The sequence below is a fragment of the Myotis lucifugus genome, unplaced genomic scaffold, assembly GCF_000147115.1.
Source record: "Myotis lucifugus unplaced genomic scaffold, Myoluc2.0 scaffold_498, whole genome shotgun sequence".
In the NCBI taxonomy this organism is placed as follows: domain Eukaryota; kingdom Metazoa; phylum Chordata; class Mammalia; order Chiroptera; family Vespertilionidae; genus Myotis; species Myotis lucifugus.
In genome coordinates, this window is record NW_005871546.1 from 106,011 (window position 1) to 123,410 (window position 17,400).

Consider the following 17,400-nt stretch of genomic DNA (forward strand, 5'->3'; position numbering starts at 1 on the left):
GTTTCATCGCACTGTACGTGTGCGCCCGATGTGGTATTTTGTGGAAGAGCCACACTCAAAGGGCCAAAGAGCCACATGTGGTTCGGGAGCAACGGTTTGCCGACCATGGCCTTAGGGTATTTACTTACCCCAGGAGTCCAGACCCTGGCTCCCCAAACAAAACAGGCCATAGTGGCTCTCCGGGTCCCATACAGTAATGACAGCTTCAGGGATATTCAGGAATAGCTGGCTTCTGCTGCCTGTGGACACCAGATTTTGGGCCAATTGTTACACCTCCTTTAATGTAAAAACATTGAAACCTGTAAAGAATGTTTGTGAGTTTATTTGAGCCAAACTGTCGACAATTGCTGGGAAGCAGAATCTCGGGATAATGCTCCGGAGAATAGCGGCTTTTCACCTATTTTTATACATTTCTTTTTTTTTTTTTAATATATTTTATTGGTTTTTTACAGAGAGGAAGGGAGAGGGATAGAGAGTTAGAAACATCAATGAGAGAGAAAGATCCATCAGCTGCCTCCTGCACGCCCCCGACTGGGGATGCGCCCGCAACCAAGGTACATGCCCTTGACCGGATTCGAACCCAGGACCCTTCAGTCCACAGGCTGACGCTCTATCCACTGAGCCAAACCGGTTCGGCTATACATTTCAATCAAAGGAGAAGACGTAGGTGGGTTACATGAAATCCATTGGTATTAGAATAAAGAGGCAGGAGAAAGCAAAGCGTGGAAACCTCTGGGATTGGATAAAGAGTAGAATGATAGACACATACTTCTTTTACTTAGGTGGGTGCAGAGTTAACAGCCAATAATTAACATGATAATAATAATAACAATGAAGAAATTTGTGTTATCTGTCCTGGCGCCCAGGGCATTTGGTTGTGCCCTGAGGGGTTAAGGGGGAAAAAAAAAAGGGGAAGTTACAAGTTACCCTGACATTTCAATGACAGTTAAGGTAAAAATTGACCTGACCAGCTCAGGGAAGGCCTGCATGGCGGTCTTGCAAACTCAGAGACCTAAAGTAACCACAAAGGATGGTCTGAAATTAAACTTTGACTAAACGCAGTTATGGTGGGTAGTCACCTTCTGGGCCCGTATCTTCACTGACAAGGTCAACCTTTACCTTAACTGAGCCCATCTGTCTTTTTGCATCTATGATAACATACCCTTGAAATGTCTGGGTAAGTTGTAACTTCCCTTTTTCTGGACCCCTTGGGGCACAACCTAATGTGCCAGGACACCAGGACAGACACTACAAATGCCTTCATTGTTATTGTTATCATGTTAACTGTTGACTATTGACTATCCTGCACCCACCTAAGTATGTGTCTATCATTTTACTTTTTATCCAATCCCAGGGGTTCCCCCTCCTTTGCTTTCCCCGCCCCCCCCCTCTCTAATCTATCACCAATGGATTTTATGTAACCCACCTATGTCCCCTCCTTTGATTGCAATGTATAAAAATAGATGAAAACCCGCCATTCTCTGGAACATTATCCCGATCCGTTGAGATTCTGCTTCCGGCAATTGTCGACAGTTTGGCTCAAATAAACTCACAAAAATTCTTTACAGGTTTGAATGTTTTTATGTTAACACCACCCTTGTCTCCCAACTGTTTGTGATACACCGGCTTCATAAAACTGTAAAGGAAGTGACCCAACAGCGTGTGCTCTACTCCAAAAATCACCCCGCAGTCACCTCCTGACCCCAGTACAACACTGGGGCACATACCCTGGGAGGATTGGCAAACTGATTTCATTCCTATGTCCCCCAAAGCTAGATTTAAATAATTGCTAGTATTTGTAGACACCCTTACCGGATGGATTGAAGCCTTCCTACCAAAACAGAAAAAGCTACTAAAAGAAATCTTACTCAGCTTTGGACTACCAAAAAGCTTACAGAGTGACAATGGACCCTCTTTTGTAGCCAAGATTACACAATGGCTGGCTCAAGCTTTAGGAATCAACTATCACTTACACTGATTATGGAGACCTTAATCCTCAGATAAGGTACAAAGAGCTAACCAAACCCTAAAAGGGACTCTAGACAAGCTATGCCAAGAACCTCAGGATGTCTATGAACCTGGGTGTCTATGTTACCCATAGGCCTCATGCGAATGAGAGCTGGACCTAAAGAAAAATCACAAGTTAACCCCTTTGAACTTGTTATCCCATATAATAAAAGACTAATATGCAAATCGACTGAACATCGGAATGACCGGTTGCTATGACGCGCACTGACCACCAGGGGGCAGATGCTCAACGCAGGAGCTGCCCCCTGGTGGTCAGTGCGCTCCTACAGGGAGCCATGCTCAAGGCTGGGGAGCACAGCGGTGGTGGCGGGAGCCTCTCCTGCCTCTGCGGCAGGCTAAGGATGTCTGACTGACGGCTCCCGGACTGTGAGAGGGCGCAGGCCGGGCTGAGGGAACCCCCTGCCCAGTGCAGGAATCTCGTGCACCGGGCCTCTAGTAGAATAATAAGAAACTAGGTGCTTCCCCCTCTCCTTTTTCCCTTTCCCTCACCAGGTATCCCCTAACCACTAAGGGGCCCCATGAGATTTGCAACGAGGGATGCAATGGGCAGTGTCAGCTCCTCCCGGGCTTACCCCCGAACCTGTCTCCAAGGCCCACCATGATCTGACTTCCCAGTGAGCCGAGGCAGCCCCGCCCAGGCTCTCCTATGCCCTTCCTTGTTTCACTCTCCTAAGCATATTTTTGCTGCGGCCAATATATTCTTGCTTGCTTTTCTACACTTTGTCTCTTTGAAATCTTTCCCTCAAGAAGACAAGAACCGAGGTCTCCTCTCCCCAGTAACATCTTTTTGGTTTAAACCATATAACCCAGGAATTTGGGGTCATTGTCTCTCTCAGTTGGCCCACTCCTCGCTTGGAGTGTGTCGTCAATAAATCCCACTTTGCTTTGCTTTCATTTTTGTTGACCTTAACATCTTTTCTGCGACAACAAAAAGAACCGAGGTCCCAGCTGATAACAAACTCACCTCTGGCAGTCCCTTTCTCAGATCTAACCTCCTAATACATGAGGAAACCCTCCAGCTAGTGTCTTATGCCAGTGGTTCCCAAACTTATTTGGCCTACCGCCCCCTTTCCAGAAAAAATATTACTCAGCGCCCCCTGGAAATTAATTTTTTTAAAATTTTAATAGCAATTAAACAGAAAGATATATGTATTAATGTTTCTACCTTTTTCGTAAAATATAGTAAAGAAAGGTGTAAATTAGAAACATTGAAGTTTGAAATTATGAAACTTATTTATTGAACTCAGAATAGAAAGGTAATACAAAAAAAGTTAAAACAAATGCACCTGTGGCCATCACCGCCCCCCTGGATCGCTGCAGCGCCCACCAGGGGGCGGTAGCGCCCACTTTGGGAATCACTGTCTTATGCCATTAAGCTAGGACAGGCACAAAAAGCATTACAGGAATATGGAAACAAAATTCCATGTGCCGCTGATAAAGACTACCAACATAAACACGTTAAGCCGGGAGATGTGGTCTAGTTTAAAACCGGAAGACAGCCCTAGCCGGTTTGGCTCAGTGGATAGAGCATCAGCCTGCGGACTGAAAGGTCCCAGGTTCGATTCTGGTCAAGGGCATGTACCTTTGTTGCAGGCTCAATCCCCAGTAAAGGCCGTGCAGGAGGCAGCCGATTGATGACGTTCCTCTCCCGTCGATGTTTCTATTTCTCTATCCCTCACCCCTCTCCCTCCCTCTCTCTCTAAAAAACATAAAAAACATTAAAAAAATAAAGCCTGAGACAACTCTCCGGAGTCCCAACTACAACCCAAATAGAAGGGCGCACGCCAGGTCCCACTAAGCGCCCCAACTGCAGCGAAGTTCAGAGGGAGACCTTGTTGGGGTCACTTACCCCGAATGAGACCCGTTTCTTGTGCGTCCCCGCGGGAACCACAAACCCAGACCTACTCTGTGAACTCATCAAGTTCCTCTTCGAGAAACGAGAACCTGTGACAGATAAGTAATACACAGGCCGGGCCTTCACAGAACGTTCCGTCTCTTATTTCTAACCCTCTTTCTACTCGCCTGTCAATATGCCCAGCCTTCTCCCTGGAAAGGAATTGTTCTGTCTCTGTCGGACTTAACCCTGTGCCGGGCCAGCTCAGCCAAGGGTTTGGTGAGCCTGAGTGATTGACAACAATTCCAAGTCTAGACTCAAGACAAAGACACAAGGTGAGTTCTCTCAAGAGCACGCCCATGCCTTGTACCTTTGCTGTTTTCCTCCTGACTCCAGGGACCCCATGAGACTTGCTTTCAGGGGAGCAGTGGGCAGTGGCAGACCGTCCAGGCTCACCCTCTGAACCTGTCCCCAAGGCCCCCTTTTCTCTGACTTCTCTCTCCTATTGCTTCTTCTGCCTTAGTCCCTTCTTTTGTTTCACTGTCCCAGCTGGTCCCCTTTCTGGTGACACCCCCACAGCCCAGAGCACAGTGGTCTGAAGCCTCCCACCCAGGCAGGGCAGACACTAAGCAGAGGGGAGAGGAGTGAGGGGTGCAGAGGGAACAGACCAGCAGGAGGAACCCCTCACCCCACCTGCTCTGTGCTGAGTCCCTCCCAGGCCACCCTATGCACCTGTGTAGGTGACCAGGCCTGCTCGGACCCTCGCGAAAGCTTGCATCCCAGGGGTGGCTGGGCTGTCTTTCCTCTCATGTGCCTCTCACACACAGCCCTTTAGCTCTGCACCCTGTCCTAAGCAGGGTTCAAGGTCAAATGCCTTCCTCCCAGCTACCGCCTCAGGCTGGGCTAGGCCTGTGACCCCGAGAGGCAAGAGGAAGGCTGGGCCCCAGGCGAGAACATGTCCGGGAGTCCAGGATTCTGTCCACCCCTGTGGGGCCTACCCCTACCCCCAGCAGCATCACGGCCAGCGCGTTCCTGCACCAGCTGGTGTCCTGGCCTTCCTGGTGGCCTCCAGCACGCTGCTCGCTCACTCTGGGGAGACACCACAGGGTGAGGCGTCTGAGGAGGGCCATCCTGAGAGTCTGTGAGCCTGGCAGAGGGAGCAAGGTCCTGGGGCACATCCTCACCCTCAGCCCTGAAGCTGGCACAAGCTTTCCGAGAGCTCCTCGTCCCCAGGCACCCGCTCTGGCTGCCTGAATAAGGGGGAGGGACGGGCCCATTAACAGGCAGACAGGCCCAGCCCCTGCTGAAGCCCTCTGGTGGCCACAGCCCCAAGGCTGTTTATCCTGGCCCTGCCCACAGGCCTAGTCTGGGGTCAAAGGTTGGGTCCAGAGGCCTGAGAAGGGCCCCGGGTACCAGCCCAGTTGGAATGGTCCTGACAAGTGGGAGGGGAGGAGGCACAGGTCCTGCAGGGGCTGCAGGGGTGGAGGGTGCGAGAGCCCAGGGGTCGCCAGGAGACCCTGAGCCAAGGGAGCAAGGGGAGCGGAGGAAGGATGAAGGCCAAGTTGTAGGGGCAGCTGCCAGCCTCGCTGCTCGCAGGACGCAACTATGAACACAAGACTCACCCTGGCTTGGGGACAAAGGTTGGCATCCAAGGGGCGTGGGATGGGCCCAGCCAGAGCCCCCCAAAACTCAGCTGCTTTCTCTTGAACCAGCAGGAACCCCAGCCAGCTCTACAAGGTCTGCCGCCCCGTCCCCCACCGCCCTGGCCTTCCCCTGTGGGGAGAGACTGTGCAACGACTTCACGGCGGTGGGACCCTCGCATTGGATGTAGCCAGAACAGAGATCGCTTCCCCAAACCCCCTCAGAGACTGTACAGAGACCCCTGCCCTGTGCCCCAGGCCTGCTGGTCTGTGCTGCCTCCTGGAACAGGCCGTGGCCCTTCCTCAGGCGAGCACGTAAAGCATTTTCCCCTCATCTGGGGTGGATTGCACCCCAGGGCCCCCATCCATTTTACACTGTCCTATATACTATATAACCCCTAGCCCCTGTCACATTAAGAACTGTTAACCTCGCCCCGGCCAGTGTGGCTCAGCTGGTTTCTATAATGCTTCTAGAGAGCTGAAGCAGAGACCACCTGGCTCTCTCCTGTTGCTCCTTCCACCCTAAAAACAGTTCTAGTCCGGCCGGTGTGGCTCCGTTGGTTGATCAACGTCCAGTGCACCAAGAGCCCCTGGTTCAATTTCCAGTCAGGGGGCGTGCAAGAGGCAGCCAATCCATGTTCCTCTCTCATGGATGTTTGTCTCTCTCCCTTTCCCTTCCTCTCTCTCTAAAATCAATTAAAAAAATATATTTTTAAAAAGGTTCTGGGTGCAATACTAAAATGTTATGAAAACGATGAAAGGAGCTTACATTTTTAGTCCTCAGTCACTTTCCAGACCTGAGACCCAGGCCCTCACCAACCCAGTCAGGAAGGTGGGCTTCTGCCAGGGGAGGGGTGGCCAGCAGCCCCCAGGAAAAGGCTCTGGCTACATGCTCCGCCTCCCTGCCCAGCTTCCAGGGAGGGCCCAGCCCATTCCCAAACCCAAGTGCAGTGGGTTGACTGGGTTCCCCAAAGGATACGTGTGCTTCGAACCTCAGATGGTGACCTTATGTGGAGTCAGTCGGCAAAGACTGAGATAAGGCACCTGGATTAGGGTGGGCCCTACACCCACTGGTGAGTGTCCTTGTAAGAGAAAGGAGAGAGCTACTTGGTCACAGAGACGTGCAGAGGAGACAGCACAGTGAAGATGGAGACAAACTGCAGTGATGTGGCCACAAGCCGGGGAATCCCTGGAGCCCCCAGCAACCGCCTTGGGCTTTGAGGGAGCTGACACCTTTAGTTGGGGTTTCTGGCCTCCAGAAATGAGAAAATGAATGTCTGTTGTTTCAAGCCACCAAGTTTTAGGGTACAGTGGAACCTCATTTCTCAAACCTCATTCCAGAAGGCTGTTTGCGAAGTGATTTGTTCGAAAATTGTTTTCCCATAGCAATAATGTAAATGGAATTAATCTGTTCCAGACCCTCAAATGATTCCGTTTCAACCTTTCTTATATATAGTACATGTATAATGTAGTTTAATCTATAAATAAACACTCCTTTTCTTAAATCTATAGAACCACCGCCTACTAGCCTTAAATACATTTTTCATATATCACTGCCTCTGAAATGCTATCACTGGCTGCGGATCCTTTATCCCAGCGTTCGGCAAACCTCGGCTCCCTTTCTCTCTGAATTCAATAAAAATACATTTAAAAAAAGAGAAGAATACAGGTGGGAATAGCAGATAGAAGAGATGCATGGGAGAGGTGGGGAGGATTTGGAGCTCCATGCCCTCTCCAGGAGCAGCACCTCCACATGTTCACCAACCCAGGTTCCCATTTAGGGTTTTTATGGAAGTTCCAGTACACGGGCTAATTAAGTCATTGTTCATTGGCGATTAGCTCAGTCTCCAGCTGCTCAACCTCCGAAGTCAGGGGCAGGGAAGAAAGTCCCAAGCTCCATATGATCACAAGGTGAGTTCCTCTGGCAACCAGCCCTCATCCGCCAAGAGTCACCTTTGGTGTAAACCCAGGTAAGCCTGAAAGGGGCTTATTAATAACAGCAAATGCTCCTCTCGCCCCCTCATTCAGGACATTCCAGTGTGTTAGGAGCTCTGTGACAGGAACTGGAACAAAGACAGAACATATATTTATTATCTGACAATACCACAGGGTGCCCGGTGCCCAGGGAATCACAGGTGAAGCAAGCAGGAAACTGGTACCTCTAGGTCAGGGGTGGGGGCCGTATAGGGGCCATGAAATAATTTGGTCTGGCCCTGCCAAGGCATTAGGGGTGAGTGAATTACTAGTAAATGTTTGGCCAAATATAGCAGGCTAATTTTTTTAAATATATTTTTTATTGATTAAGATATAGCAGGCTAATTTTCTAAAAAATATATTTTATTGATTTTTTACAGAGAGGAAGGGAGAGAGATCGTCAGAAACATTGATCAGCCGTCTCCTGCACACTTCCCACTGGGGGTGCGCCCGCAACCAAGGTACATGCCCTTGACCGGAATCAAACCCGGGACCCTTCAGTCCGCAGGCCGACGCTCTATCCACTGAGCCAAACCAGCCAGGGCAGCAGGCTAATTTTTAATGTGATAACTTTGTATGGCCCGTTTTTGTTTTATAGCAACATAAATTTATATTAAGTGAGTTATATTAAGCAAATGATGTTATAAATATCCAAATGGCCCTTGGCAGAAAAAAGGTTCCCCACCCCGGCTCTAGGTGGGCTAGGAGTGGTGGGGGGCTTGGCTGGTGAGGGGCGCAGGTAGTGAGATCTCAGGTGACCATCACTGGTCACAGGGGGTCAGGGGCAGGGAGTGCATTGAGAGAGACCTCTCCTCCACCCCGAGATACGGAAAATGTTCAGCTGGCAATCAGGAGAAAGTGAGGCAAAAATCGAGTCAGATTAAGAAAAGCTCAGGGCTGTGAAGTGTTGAAGGAAGTCGGGTGGTCACAATGCAGAATGCCAATGGCTCTTCCTGGAGGGGGGAGGCCCGTCCACTGAGTGGGACTTTCCCAGGGAGGCTGTGCGGACGGGCCCACCCTGCACCACTCAGGAGATTCACTTCCCTCCACATCTGCCAGGGGTGGGCAAACTTTTTGACTCGAGGGCCACAATGGGTTCTTAAACTGGACCGGAGGGCCGGAACAAAAGCATGGATGGAGTGTTTGTGTGAACTAATATAAATTCAAAGTAAACATCATTACATAAAAGGGTATGGTCTTTTTTTTTTTTTTTTAGTTTTATTCATTTCAAACGGGCCGGATCCAGCCCGCGGGCCGTAGTTTGCTAGTCACTAGACCCACACTCCCTGGTCATTGGCCCCACCCGCATACCCCTGGCCCCTGGCGGGCAATGCCAGGCTGAAGTCTGGGTTAGAGTCTGAGTGCCCTAGGTTTCCGGGGTCTCACTCGTGAAAAATTGCCCAGCAAAGGAGATAAGCTAGTCTGGACTGCAGGGCCCCGGCTCTCAGCCTGCGAGAAAGGGCCCCCCTGAGACATGGGCCCCAAACGGACAACTGGGGAAACACCTTGGATACAAATCGGCCTCCGATTTGGTTCAGGGGTCACCGATCCTCACACCATCCGCGGACCCGGGCGAGCGCCGGTCATTTCAGTGTCACAGACAAGCCCGGGGCATCACCGAGTCTGCCTTCTCTCAGGCTTCCTGGGTTCCCGCAGGCTGAGACCAGCCCGCCGACCTGAAGCGCCCCCCGCACGCTTCGGCTCGGGAAAACCCGCGGTTGCCATGGCTTCCACGCCGCAGGCCCGCGTCGAGGCGGTTCACAAACCCCCGTCCCTGGGTCCAGCTCCCAAGCGACACTGTGAGATCTCCCACCACCGCGGACCCGTGCAGCCGGCATTCCTACCCTAGGTGCCGCTTGCAGCCTCTAGACGCTCCTCTCCCAGGCTGCGATCGCAGGGGTGGCGCGGCGCACGCATTATGACATTTGAGCAGGGGGAGGTTGCGTCACAACCTCCTAGGTCTCGCGAGCCACAAGGAACCCAACAAGCGCCGCTGGTGTAGTGGTATCATGCAAGATTCCCATTCTTGCGACCCGGGTTCGATTCCCGGGCGGCGCACGTAACTTCTTTAGTTTGTTTTTTTTCTCATCTCAATAAGCTGTCGGTGACAGCAGAAATTTCAAGACGAGAAAAAACCGGAAGCATGGGGTAACCATCCATTTCGGTGCAAGCACGAACGAGACCATTTCAGAGTCACAAGAACTATGAAAATGTTAGGGCAGCCATGGCGACAGAGTGCTGAGCTGAAGAGCACCTACACACCAGCGACCCAAACTCTCCGCCCGATGCTCCGCAGGGGCAGCCGCCCCCTACGCGCCTCCAGATGAAGCGGGCCCTTTAAACTGCTATACGCGTCCTCCTGGGAACTGTAGTCCGTGGGGGCGGGCTTCGCGGGGGGCGGGCTTCGCGACGGCCTGACTACAACTCCCGGCGGGCCTTGCAGCGGCCGTGCTACCGCTCTGGACGGACTAGCTGTGGCGCCGTGATGCTTTTGGCAGCGGCCGCCGAGCGGAACAAGGAACCAATTCTGCGCGTTCTGCGGCAGTATGTGGACCCGGCTCAGCGCGGCATTCGCGTGCTGGAAGTGGCCTCGGGCTCCGGCCAGCATGCGGCCCACTTCGCGCGGGCCTTCCCCCTTGCGGAGTGGCAGCCGTCTGACGTGGACCAGCGCTGCTTGGACAGGTGCGGGGAAGACGGGGCCCTGGGTGATGAAAGTGGGCCTCGCCCCCCGACCCCCACGCCCACCCCCACCCCGGCTTCTCGAGCCCACGTGACTGCTGTGAACGCGGTTGTAGGGGGCGTCAGAAACGGGTGCACAGGCCACCTCCACTCACGGGCTGCCCCTCCGACAGCATCTCGGCCACCACTCAAGGCCAGGGATTGTCCAACGTGAAGGCTCCGCTGTACCTGGACGTGACCTGGGATTGGGAGAAATGGGGCGGGATCCAGCCGCAGTCGCTGGACCTGCTGCTCTGCATCAACATGATCCACATCAGCCCCCTGAACTGCACCGAGGTCTGTGGGAGCTGAAGCGAGCCACCCAAGGACCAGTACCTGCGCCAGGGGGCACCCTTCCCCCTGCATTGGGTGCCAGGTTTGCCCCATTTCATAAGGCACTGAGGCCTGGGGAGGTCAGGTTGAGTCTCCAGCCCCCAGCCCAGAGCTCTTTTGGAGGCCTGGGTAAAGTTACTCACTGCCATCCTGCCTCTCCCCTCCCTAGGGGCTCTTCAGAGCAGCAGGACACCTGCTCAAGCCCAAGGCGCTGCTCATCACCTATGGGGTGAGTGCCCCTGCACGAGATGGAACTCCCCTGACCCTATGATCCCAACCAGCCTCAGCCGTCCCCTCTTTTCTAGTCTCCTTCCCTCCCGTCTCAGTATTTTCCTTTGCCCTCTCCCCCACTACCTGCCACCATTGAAACAGGCCCAGACCTTCCCCTCTGTCTCCCTACACCCTAGGCTCATGGGAGCAGGGAGCATAGTGTCCTTTTCATCCTCCAGGCGCAGCCTGCAAGTCTGCCCAGTGGCTGACCCTGTGTCCCTCTGTCTCCACAGCCCTACGCTGTCAATGGGAAGATCTCTCCCCAGAGCAATGTGGACTTTGACCTGTCGCTCAGATGCAGGTTAGAGCTGGGGGTGGGGGGGTGCGTGGGCCTACTTGGGAAGGCAGGTTAGCTGGGTGACTCCCAACTCTACCTCTTTTCCCCCTGCAGGAACCCAGAGTGGGGGCTGCGGGACACGGCCTTCTTGGAGGACCTGGGCCAGGCCAGCGGTCTTCTCTTGGAGAAGATGGTAGGTAGGAGGGCCTGGGGGTCTGGGTGGCCTCCCTGGGCAGCTTCTTCAGCCAAAGCATCTCTCCTAGGTGGATATGCCAGCCAACAACAAATGCCTGATTTTCCGGAAAGAGTAACCCTTCTTCCTGCATGCCTATGTCCCCAGTGAGGCCCCTTCTGGGACAAACCCAGATAGCCAGCCCCTGCCTCCCTGGACCAGGCCATGCAGACTGGCCTTGCCCATTCTCGGGGCTCTTGGTCAGTGGCCACAGGGGTGCTGAGAGCCTGGGAATAAAGTGTTTCCTGCTATCCTATTGCTGGTGTCCACTACGCCTCTTCCTGGGAGCACCCTAGGTGGTGCTGGGTGTGCAAGCTGTCTCCAAGGGCTCCATTCCTGGGGGCAGGAGAGGTCTGGCCTATGGGGTCAGGGCTTATGGACGTCCTAGACCCTGCTGTTCCACTTGCACGGCAGAGAAGGGAGAAGACTCAGGGACTGCTGAGGCAGGACTGAACTGGCTGCATGGCCCTCCTGCCACCAGAGGTGGCACCCACCCCTGGACCTAGTCCTGGCTTGTGCTCTTGGAGGGAAACAGGAGGCTCCCCAGGAGGGAACTGGTGCTCCATGGTGACCTTGGACTAGAGCCTAAACACCAGTGTGGTGGCAGGACCCAGCTGGATCACAGGTTGGATGGGGGAAGGGAAGGGTGGTCACCCTGGGAGGCTCAGCACCGGCAGGCCATGATGTCCCTCCTGGGAAATGCTTTTATTGGGGGGCGGGGACTGGGAGGACTGGAGGACAGGGGCAGGCAGTGCTCTAGGTAGGTGGGGCTAGTCCTGGAAGCGGTTGAGCAGCTCGCAGGCCCTCTTCTCCAGCAGCTCTGAGATCTTCTTGATGCGCTTCTCGCTGGCGATACGGACATAGCTGCCAGCATCCAGGACAGCCACACCGTCTCGTACTTCACCCATAATGACCAGTGGGCCATCACCTGCTGTCACATTGGGGCAGGGGCAAGCCCAGTCCATGCCACTCAGCGTCACCTCCAGGTACTTGGTGCCCAAGAACCTGAGGCCCATCTTGTCATCCTTGAGCACATCGTCTAGGGCCACGCGGGCAATGCTGCCGCCGCCAGCCTCCGACTCCTCTAGCACTTCTGTGAGTCGCCCTACAATAGCAAAGTCACTGCGGCACAAGCTCAGCGCCAGCTTGCTCCTGAGGCGGCAGGCCCGGCAGGGTGGCATGCGCGGCACAGGGCAGGCATCTTCACAGCTCTCTTGGCTCTCGAAGTTGTTGCTGTTGCCTTCACAGCCACCATACACGAAGGGGTGGCACTGCTGTAGCAGTGGGCTATAGGCCCAGCGTGGCTCCCAGCCTTGGCAGGGGCCCTGCACGGCTGGCAGCACACAGTTATCCCCTGGTCCGCGGGCACAGGCTTGCTGGCACTCCTCATAGGTCTCAAAGCCCTGGGTGCCTCCATCGCAGCTGCCAACTTGGAAGGTCATGCAACCACCCCGCTGTGGGTCAAAGTGCCAGAGGACATGGCTGGAGAGGGGGCTGGCACAGGCCTGCGCTTGGGGCAGGCACTCCGCAGGGGCGCTGGGGGCCCTGTCCCTGGCTGGATCCCGCTGGACCACAGAGAGTGGGAAGTCAGCCCGCAGCAGGCCAGCAGTGTTGCGTGCAGTGCAGGTATAGAGGCCGGCATCCTCAGGCCGGGCATTGTAAAGCACCAGCTGCCCAATGCTGGTGACCACCACATTGCCATACATCTGGTCTGGCCGCATGATTAGGTTCTCCCGCTGCTCACTCTGCTTCTCCCAGGTCACAGCGGGTGGCGGGCGGCCACTGACATCGCAGTGGAGGCTGGCGGTGCCCCCCACATACACCACCTGTGGGGAAGGGCTGCTGTAGAGGGCAGGTGGCACTGGGGTGTCCCCGGGTGTCGGGCGGGCAGTGGTCTCAGGTGGCCCTGGGCTGCTGGGTGGCCAGGTGAGAATGTGTTTGCAGGGCACGACGTGCAGGCGGAGACCACGCAGGCAGGCCTCTGCATCCATGTAGCAGCGATTATAGTAGGTGAGGCCATCTGAGGCACAGGTGAAGCTGGGTTCCTTCTCACAACGGTCACGGCAGCGGCACACAGGCTGCCCGTCCCAGATGTCGCAGTCTGAGCCCTGCTGTGGGCATGAGAAGCCCTCGCACGAAGCCACCAGTGCAGGTGTGGCCAGGCCACCCTCAGGGAATCGGGCAGCCACACAGCTCTGCAGCCCACACACGTTGGTGCAGCACTTCTCAGTGGCCAGGCAGTCCTGGAGGAGGGGGGGTGAGGGGCAGTTCAGCAGGCAAACACTCCCCAGCCTCAGCCAGGGCTCTGGCATCGCTAGGTTGGGGTGCCCCTACTCCATCTCCCTGAGCCTCAGTTTTCCCTCTGGAAAGCCAAGCAGGCTTGCACAAATTTCCATCCAGGGCTATTACAGTTGCCTCACTGACATGTCCTGTGTGTCATCTCACTGAATCCTCAGACCCCCCACCCCTCAAAGCAGGTTTAATTATTCCCGTAGTGCAGATGATGAACCTGAGGCCCAGGGGAGACAGGCAGCATGCTCAAGGCCACTTCAGGGGATGCATGGCCAGGCTGCAAAGGGGCATCCAAATGTGTCTCCTGCCTTTCTACCTGGCTGGTCCTGAGAACAACTGACCCCTGGGTGGGGGTGGGCAGGTTTGGTGGGTGATGAGGGTAAAGATGGAGTGTCCCTTAAGACCCTCATAGGAGCATGGCCTGAAACCCCTGCAGGATGTGGGAGAAGAGTACGGAGACTCCAAGGGCTGGGGGTCGGGATAGGGGCTGAGCTTCCCCCAGGCCACCCTAATTTCCTGGGACTCCCACCCGGGTGGGTGGGGATGGTGCCCACACTCACCTGGTCCCCGACGCACTCGCGCTCACAGGTACTCTGGGCGTCCACCCACAGGTTGGGGCTGAGCTGGTTGGGGCACACGCCTGAGTGGCTTCTGGGCCCCTGCAGCAGGCTGGCCCCCGAGGTCAGCCCAACCATGAGGAGTAGCGGTAGAAGCAGCCTCTGGGCTGACATGGGGACCACCGGCCCACAGGGCGGGGGCGTGTGGCTGCCAGCCCTTCAGGCCCTGCTTTGCGCCGATCCCTTTAGGCATCCACCCTTCCAGGCCTGTGGTCAGCACCCTGACCTTGGGCCCCTGACCGATCCTCTGGGCTCCCCGTTGGCCCCCAAGGTCTGAGCCCACAGCAGATGCTCCCTCTCAACACCCCTGTGCAAAGGACTGGGTGGATTCCAGATCTGAGCTCTGGCAAGACCCCTTCACAGCCTGGCCCTCTGTGGTTAACAGAGGGCAGGGGGCGTGGTGGGGGAGGGGCTGAGGCCCAGGAGCAAGGAGACACTGGCCACCAGGGTTACTGAGGGGCGGAGAAGGGCTGGCTCTGGTCAGAGTGGGGAGGGGAGGGGAGGGGACACTGTAACCGGAGGCCCTCCTCCCTCCAGGCACTGGGCTCAGGGGATCAAAGCAGCCTCACAGACCCTCCCAGCTTGGATTCAGGACCCGGAAGGAGGGGGAAGGGAGATCAAACACAGGGACCGCCAGAATCTGCCCTTCCAAACCCTTCCCTGGGGTCTGGGGCCCCAGGAGCATCTGCTTTAAGACTGGATGAAAACGTCCCATGACCCTGTGTCTGACCTTCTGACCCAGGAGGCAGGGTAATAAGAGCCTGGTCTGGTCAGAATGAGACCAAAAGACATACCAGGTGCAGAGGACGCCATTGATCTGCTCTGTGAGGGGGCCTCAGGCATGGGGGGCCAGTGGGCCAGACTTTGGACGGGGCTCAAGGCCCAGAACCCTCCCACAAAGCTGCGGCCTGAGGTGGGGTAATGTGCAGTGTGATGGTCCTGGGCTGGAGTGCGTGTCAGGGGACGGCCCACCGCCTCCACCACATCCCTGCTCCATGCTCACTGCCCTCCCAGGCAGCAGTGGTTATGCCCCACCAACACCCCCAGGGAGGGTTCGGTTTCCCAGGTTCAGGATCCCAGGCTCCAGCCAGGGGGCAGCGGGAACAGGTGATCCCGCCAGCCATCTGCTTTACTGCCGTGTAGGGAAGGACAGGCTGGGTGGGCTGCCTGCCTAACCCAGAGAAACACAGCTCATCCCTGTATCCAGAGAGGCTGATGCAGCCACACTCGCCCCAGTGGCCAGGATGCGTACCCGTCAACATGGGGGGGGCGGTGGGATCGACAAAGCAGCCCTGGACCCATCATGTGTCAGAGTGCAGACCCCACCCCACCTCACACCTCCAACTGACCAGCCAGTTAAAACCAGAGACTTTAATTCACATAAAATGTAGCCTGGAGGTCAGAGCTTACATTTACTGTACAAAGAAACAAAAACCGTCCAAAATGAGCTCAGGAATGGTGCGAGTGTCAGCAGCAAAGGGTAGTGTTTATGTGGTGAACGCAGGACCGTCCACACCCTCACAACAAAGTCCATGTTATTTGGTTCAAAATACAAAGAAAGGGGCTCCGTTGGCAGGACAGGACAGGCAGGGCCTCCTCTGCCTGACCCTGCTGGTGGCTAGGCCTTGAGCAGAGCCCCCAGGCACCTCTGCTCACAAGGGCCGCAGACCCCTGCCCAACCTGCCTCCCAGAACAGCAGGCATAGGGCTCCCTCCACAGAGGAGTCCCAGGGGAGCCCAGCAGGAGGTAGAGTTGAGCACCAGTGTGACTGGTGGTCATGTCACCAGCCAGGCAGGTGGAAGGAATGAAGGCCTCCAGCTCAGGGTTGGCTGCCAGATCATGGAGGAGGTCCACTGCTTTGACTGCTCCAGGTGGCATCACTAAGAAATGGTTCTGGTGACATGTGACCTCAAAGAGGGGCGATGCCAGGTGAGGAGCAGCTATGGGGTGATAACCAAGGTCAGGGAACAGAAGCTGGCAAGAGTGGGATCCAGACGCCCAGAGGCGAGTGGGCCAAGACTCAGTCCAAACCTGCAGAGCACCTGGCAACCCCTCAAGTATTCATTGCCTACAGACAGCTCTGCATCACACACAGAGATGCAGAGCCCATCTCACGTAGCAACGTGTAAAAGTGCCTCCACGCAGGGAGGGAGGTGCACCCCACTTCTTTTTTCTCCCAGAAACATTGACATTCTGCTTGGAGTCCATGGCTCCATGACACACAGGAACATCACCCCATTGTGCAGACTGCCGGGCCCACACCCGCACCACTGACCAGCACTGTGTGGTAGGCACACTAGCCACAATACTCAGAAAGGCTGGCACAGGTAGCGGGGTCCAAGAGTGCTGCCCAGAGCTCCATGTGTCCCCACTGGGCCTTGCATAGTCCACACTCCACGTGAAGTGTAAGTGACGGTAAATTCCTTCCCATCTTTGCCTCCAGTTCTACCCTCTCCAATGTCCCAAAGGTCATCCCCACGAGCAGACATGAGCTCACCCCATGGCTGCATTAAGGCTTCCCTGTCGGCCCTTTAAAAAAGGTATAAAAGTGGTGAAATGTCTTCTATATAAATAAGTGAGCCAGGCCCCACGGGACCCCAGGACAGTTCCCTCGAGGTGGGACCAGGAACAGCATGTGGGGACTTGGGCTTGTTTAGAGACCCAGCCTCTGCTGTCCTACAGGGCTCCTCTGGCTGAGACCACCTGCCTACTAGGTGTGCTCCACGCTCCCAGGAGGGGTCATGTGGCCAGTCTTCCCTGCACATGGTGCCGCCCGAGCGCCCAGCAAGGAGCTTCCCCAAGCCTGAGACCTCACTCCCCAAGCGTGTCCGGATGGGCGGTGCCTGCCTCCCCTGCTAGGAGATCTTGCAGTTGCTCCTGGAGCAGTTCTGGGGTGGGCTCTGGGGGGGACGGATGGACTTAGACCTCTTGAGGCTGTTGCCCTTGCTGCCGCCACCCCCCGCCCCACTGGCCAGAGAGTAGGAACGCCCATGCATCATCACGGCATTCATGCCATTGGCCATCGAGAAGGACTTGAGGTGGCTCTTGATGGTGACAGGCAGTGGGAGCTTGTCGATGAGGTGCACGGGAGTGCAGGAGACGATGGCACGGCAGCAGAGGTCCTGCAGGCTGAACACTGCGGGGGGTGGTCAGAGAGAGGGGGAGTCAGACAACAGGGGTCAAAA

General features: G+C 55.6%; 4 protein-coding genes and 1 non-coding gene across 11 annotated transcripts in view; 2 read left to right on the forward strand and 3 right to left on the reverse strand.

The window, feature by feature from the left end:
• The window catches only part of MCRIP2 (MAPK regulated corepressor interacting protein 2), a 13,045-nt gene extending 7,535 nt beyond the window's left edge, over positions 1-5,510 (reverse strand). The window contains exons 1-3 of the mRNA XM_023744937.1: positions 5,485-5,510; positions 5,068-5,112; positions 4,867-4,951 (exon numbers count right to left, since the gene is read on the reverse strand). Coding sequence (XP_023600705.1) covers positions 4,867-4,951; positions 5,068-5,112; positions 5,485-5,510 — 156 coding nt within the window. The remainder of the gene's footprint in view (positions 1-4,866; positions 4,952-5,067; positions 5,113-5,484) is intronic.
• A 3,953-nt stretch (positions 5,511-9,463) lies between these two features.
• On the forward strand, positions 9,464-9,534 carry TRNAG-CCC. Its single transcript has one exon. It is a non-coding gene; the product is annotated as a tRNA-Gly (tRNA).
• Positions 9,535-9,898: 364 nt separating this feature from the next.
• On the forward strand, positions 9,899-11,562 carry METTL26 (methyltransferase like 26). Of its 3 annotated transcripts, none has more exons than XM_023744917.1 (6): positions 9,900-10,158; positions 10,272-10,491; positions 10,697-10,756; positions 11,031-11,098; positions 11,189-11,267; positions 11,338-11,562. In XM_023744917.1, the coding sequence occupies exons 1-6, from the start codon at positions 9,962-9,964 to the stop codon at positions 11,383-11,385; spliced, it is 672 nt and encodes a 223-aa protein (XP_023600685.1). In that variant the 5' UTR covers positions 9,900-9,961; the 3' UTR covers positions 11,386-11,562. The 3 variants fall into 3 exon arrangements, with proteins under 3 accessions (XP_006103716.1, XP_023600685.1, XP_006103713.1); XM_006103651.3 differs by having other exon boundaries at positions 9,902-10,158; positions 10,329-10,491; XM_006103654.3 differs by lacking the exons at positions 10,272-10,491; positions 11,031-11,098 and having other exon boundaries at positions 9,899-10,158.
• Positions 11,563-11,992: 430 nt separating this feature from the next.
• On the reverse strand, positions 11,993-15,486 carry WFIKKN1 (WAP, follistatin/kazal, immunoglobulin, kunitz and netrin domain containing 1). Its single transcript, XM_006103656.3, has 2 exons — positions 14,159-15,486; positions 11,993-13,549 (listed from the first exon to the last, which is right to left on the reverse strand). Exons 1-2 carry the CDS (start codon positions 14,327-14,329, stop codon positions 12,077-12,079), a joined length of 1,644 nt encoding a protein of 547 aa, XP_006103718.1. The 5' UTR covers positions 14,330-15,486; the 3' UTR covers positions 11,993-12,076.
• An 85-nt stretch (positions 15,487-15,571) lies between these two features.
• Positions 15,572-17,400, reverse strand: part of RAB40C (RAB40C, member RAS oncogene family) — a 32,550-nt gene continuing 30,721 nt past the window's right edge. For all 5 annotated transcript variants that reach the window (XM_006103657.3, XM_006103658.3, XM_023744913.1 and 2 more), the window contains one exon: positions 15,572-17,351. In XM_006103657.3, the coding sequence (XP_006103719.1) occupies positions 17,071-17,351 (281 nt within the window). In that variant the 3' untranslated portion in view covers positions 15,572-17,070. The remainder of the gene's footprint in view (positions 17,352-17,400) is intronic.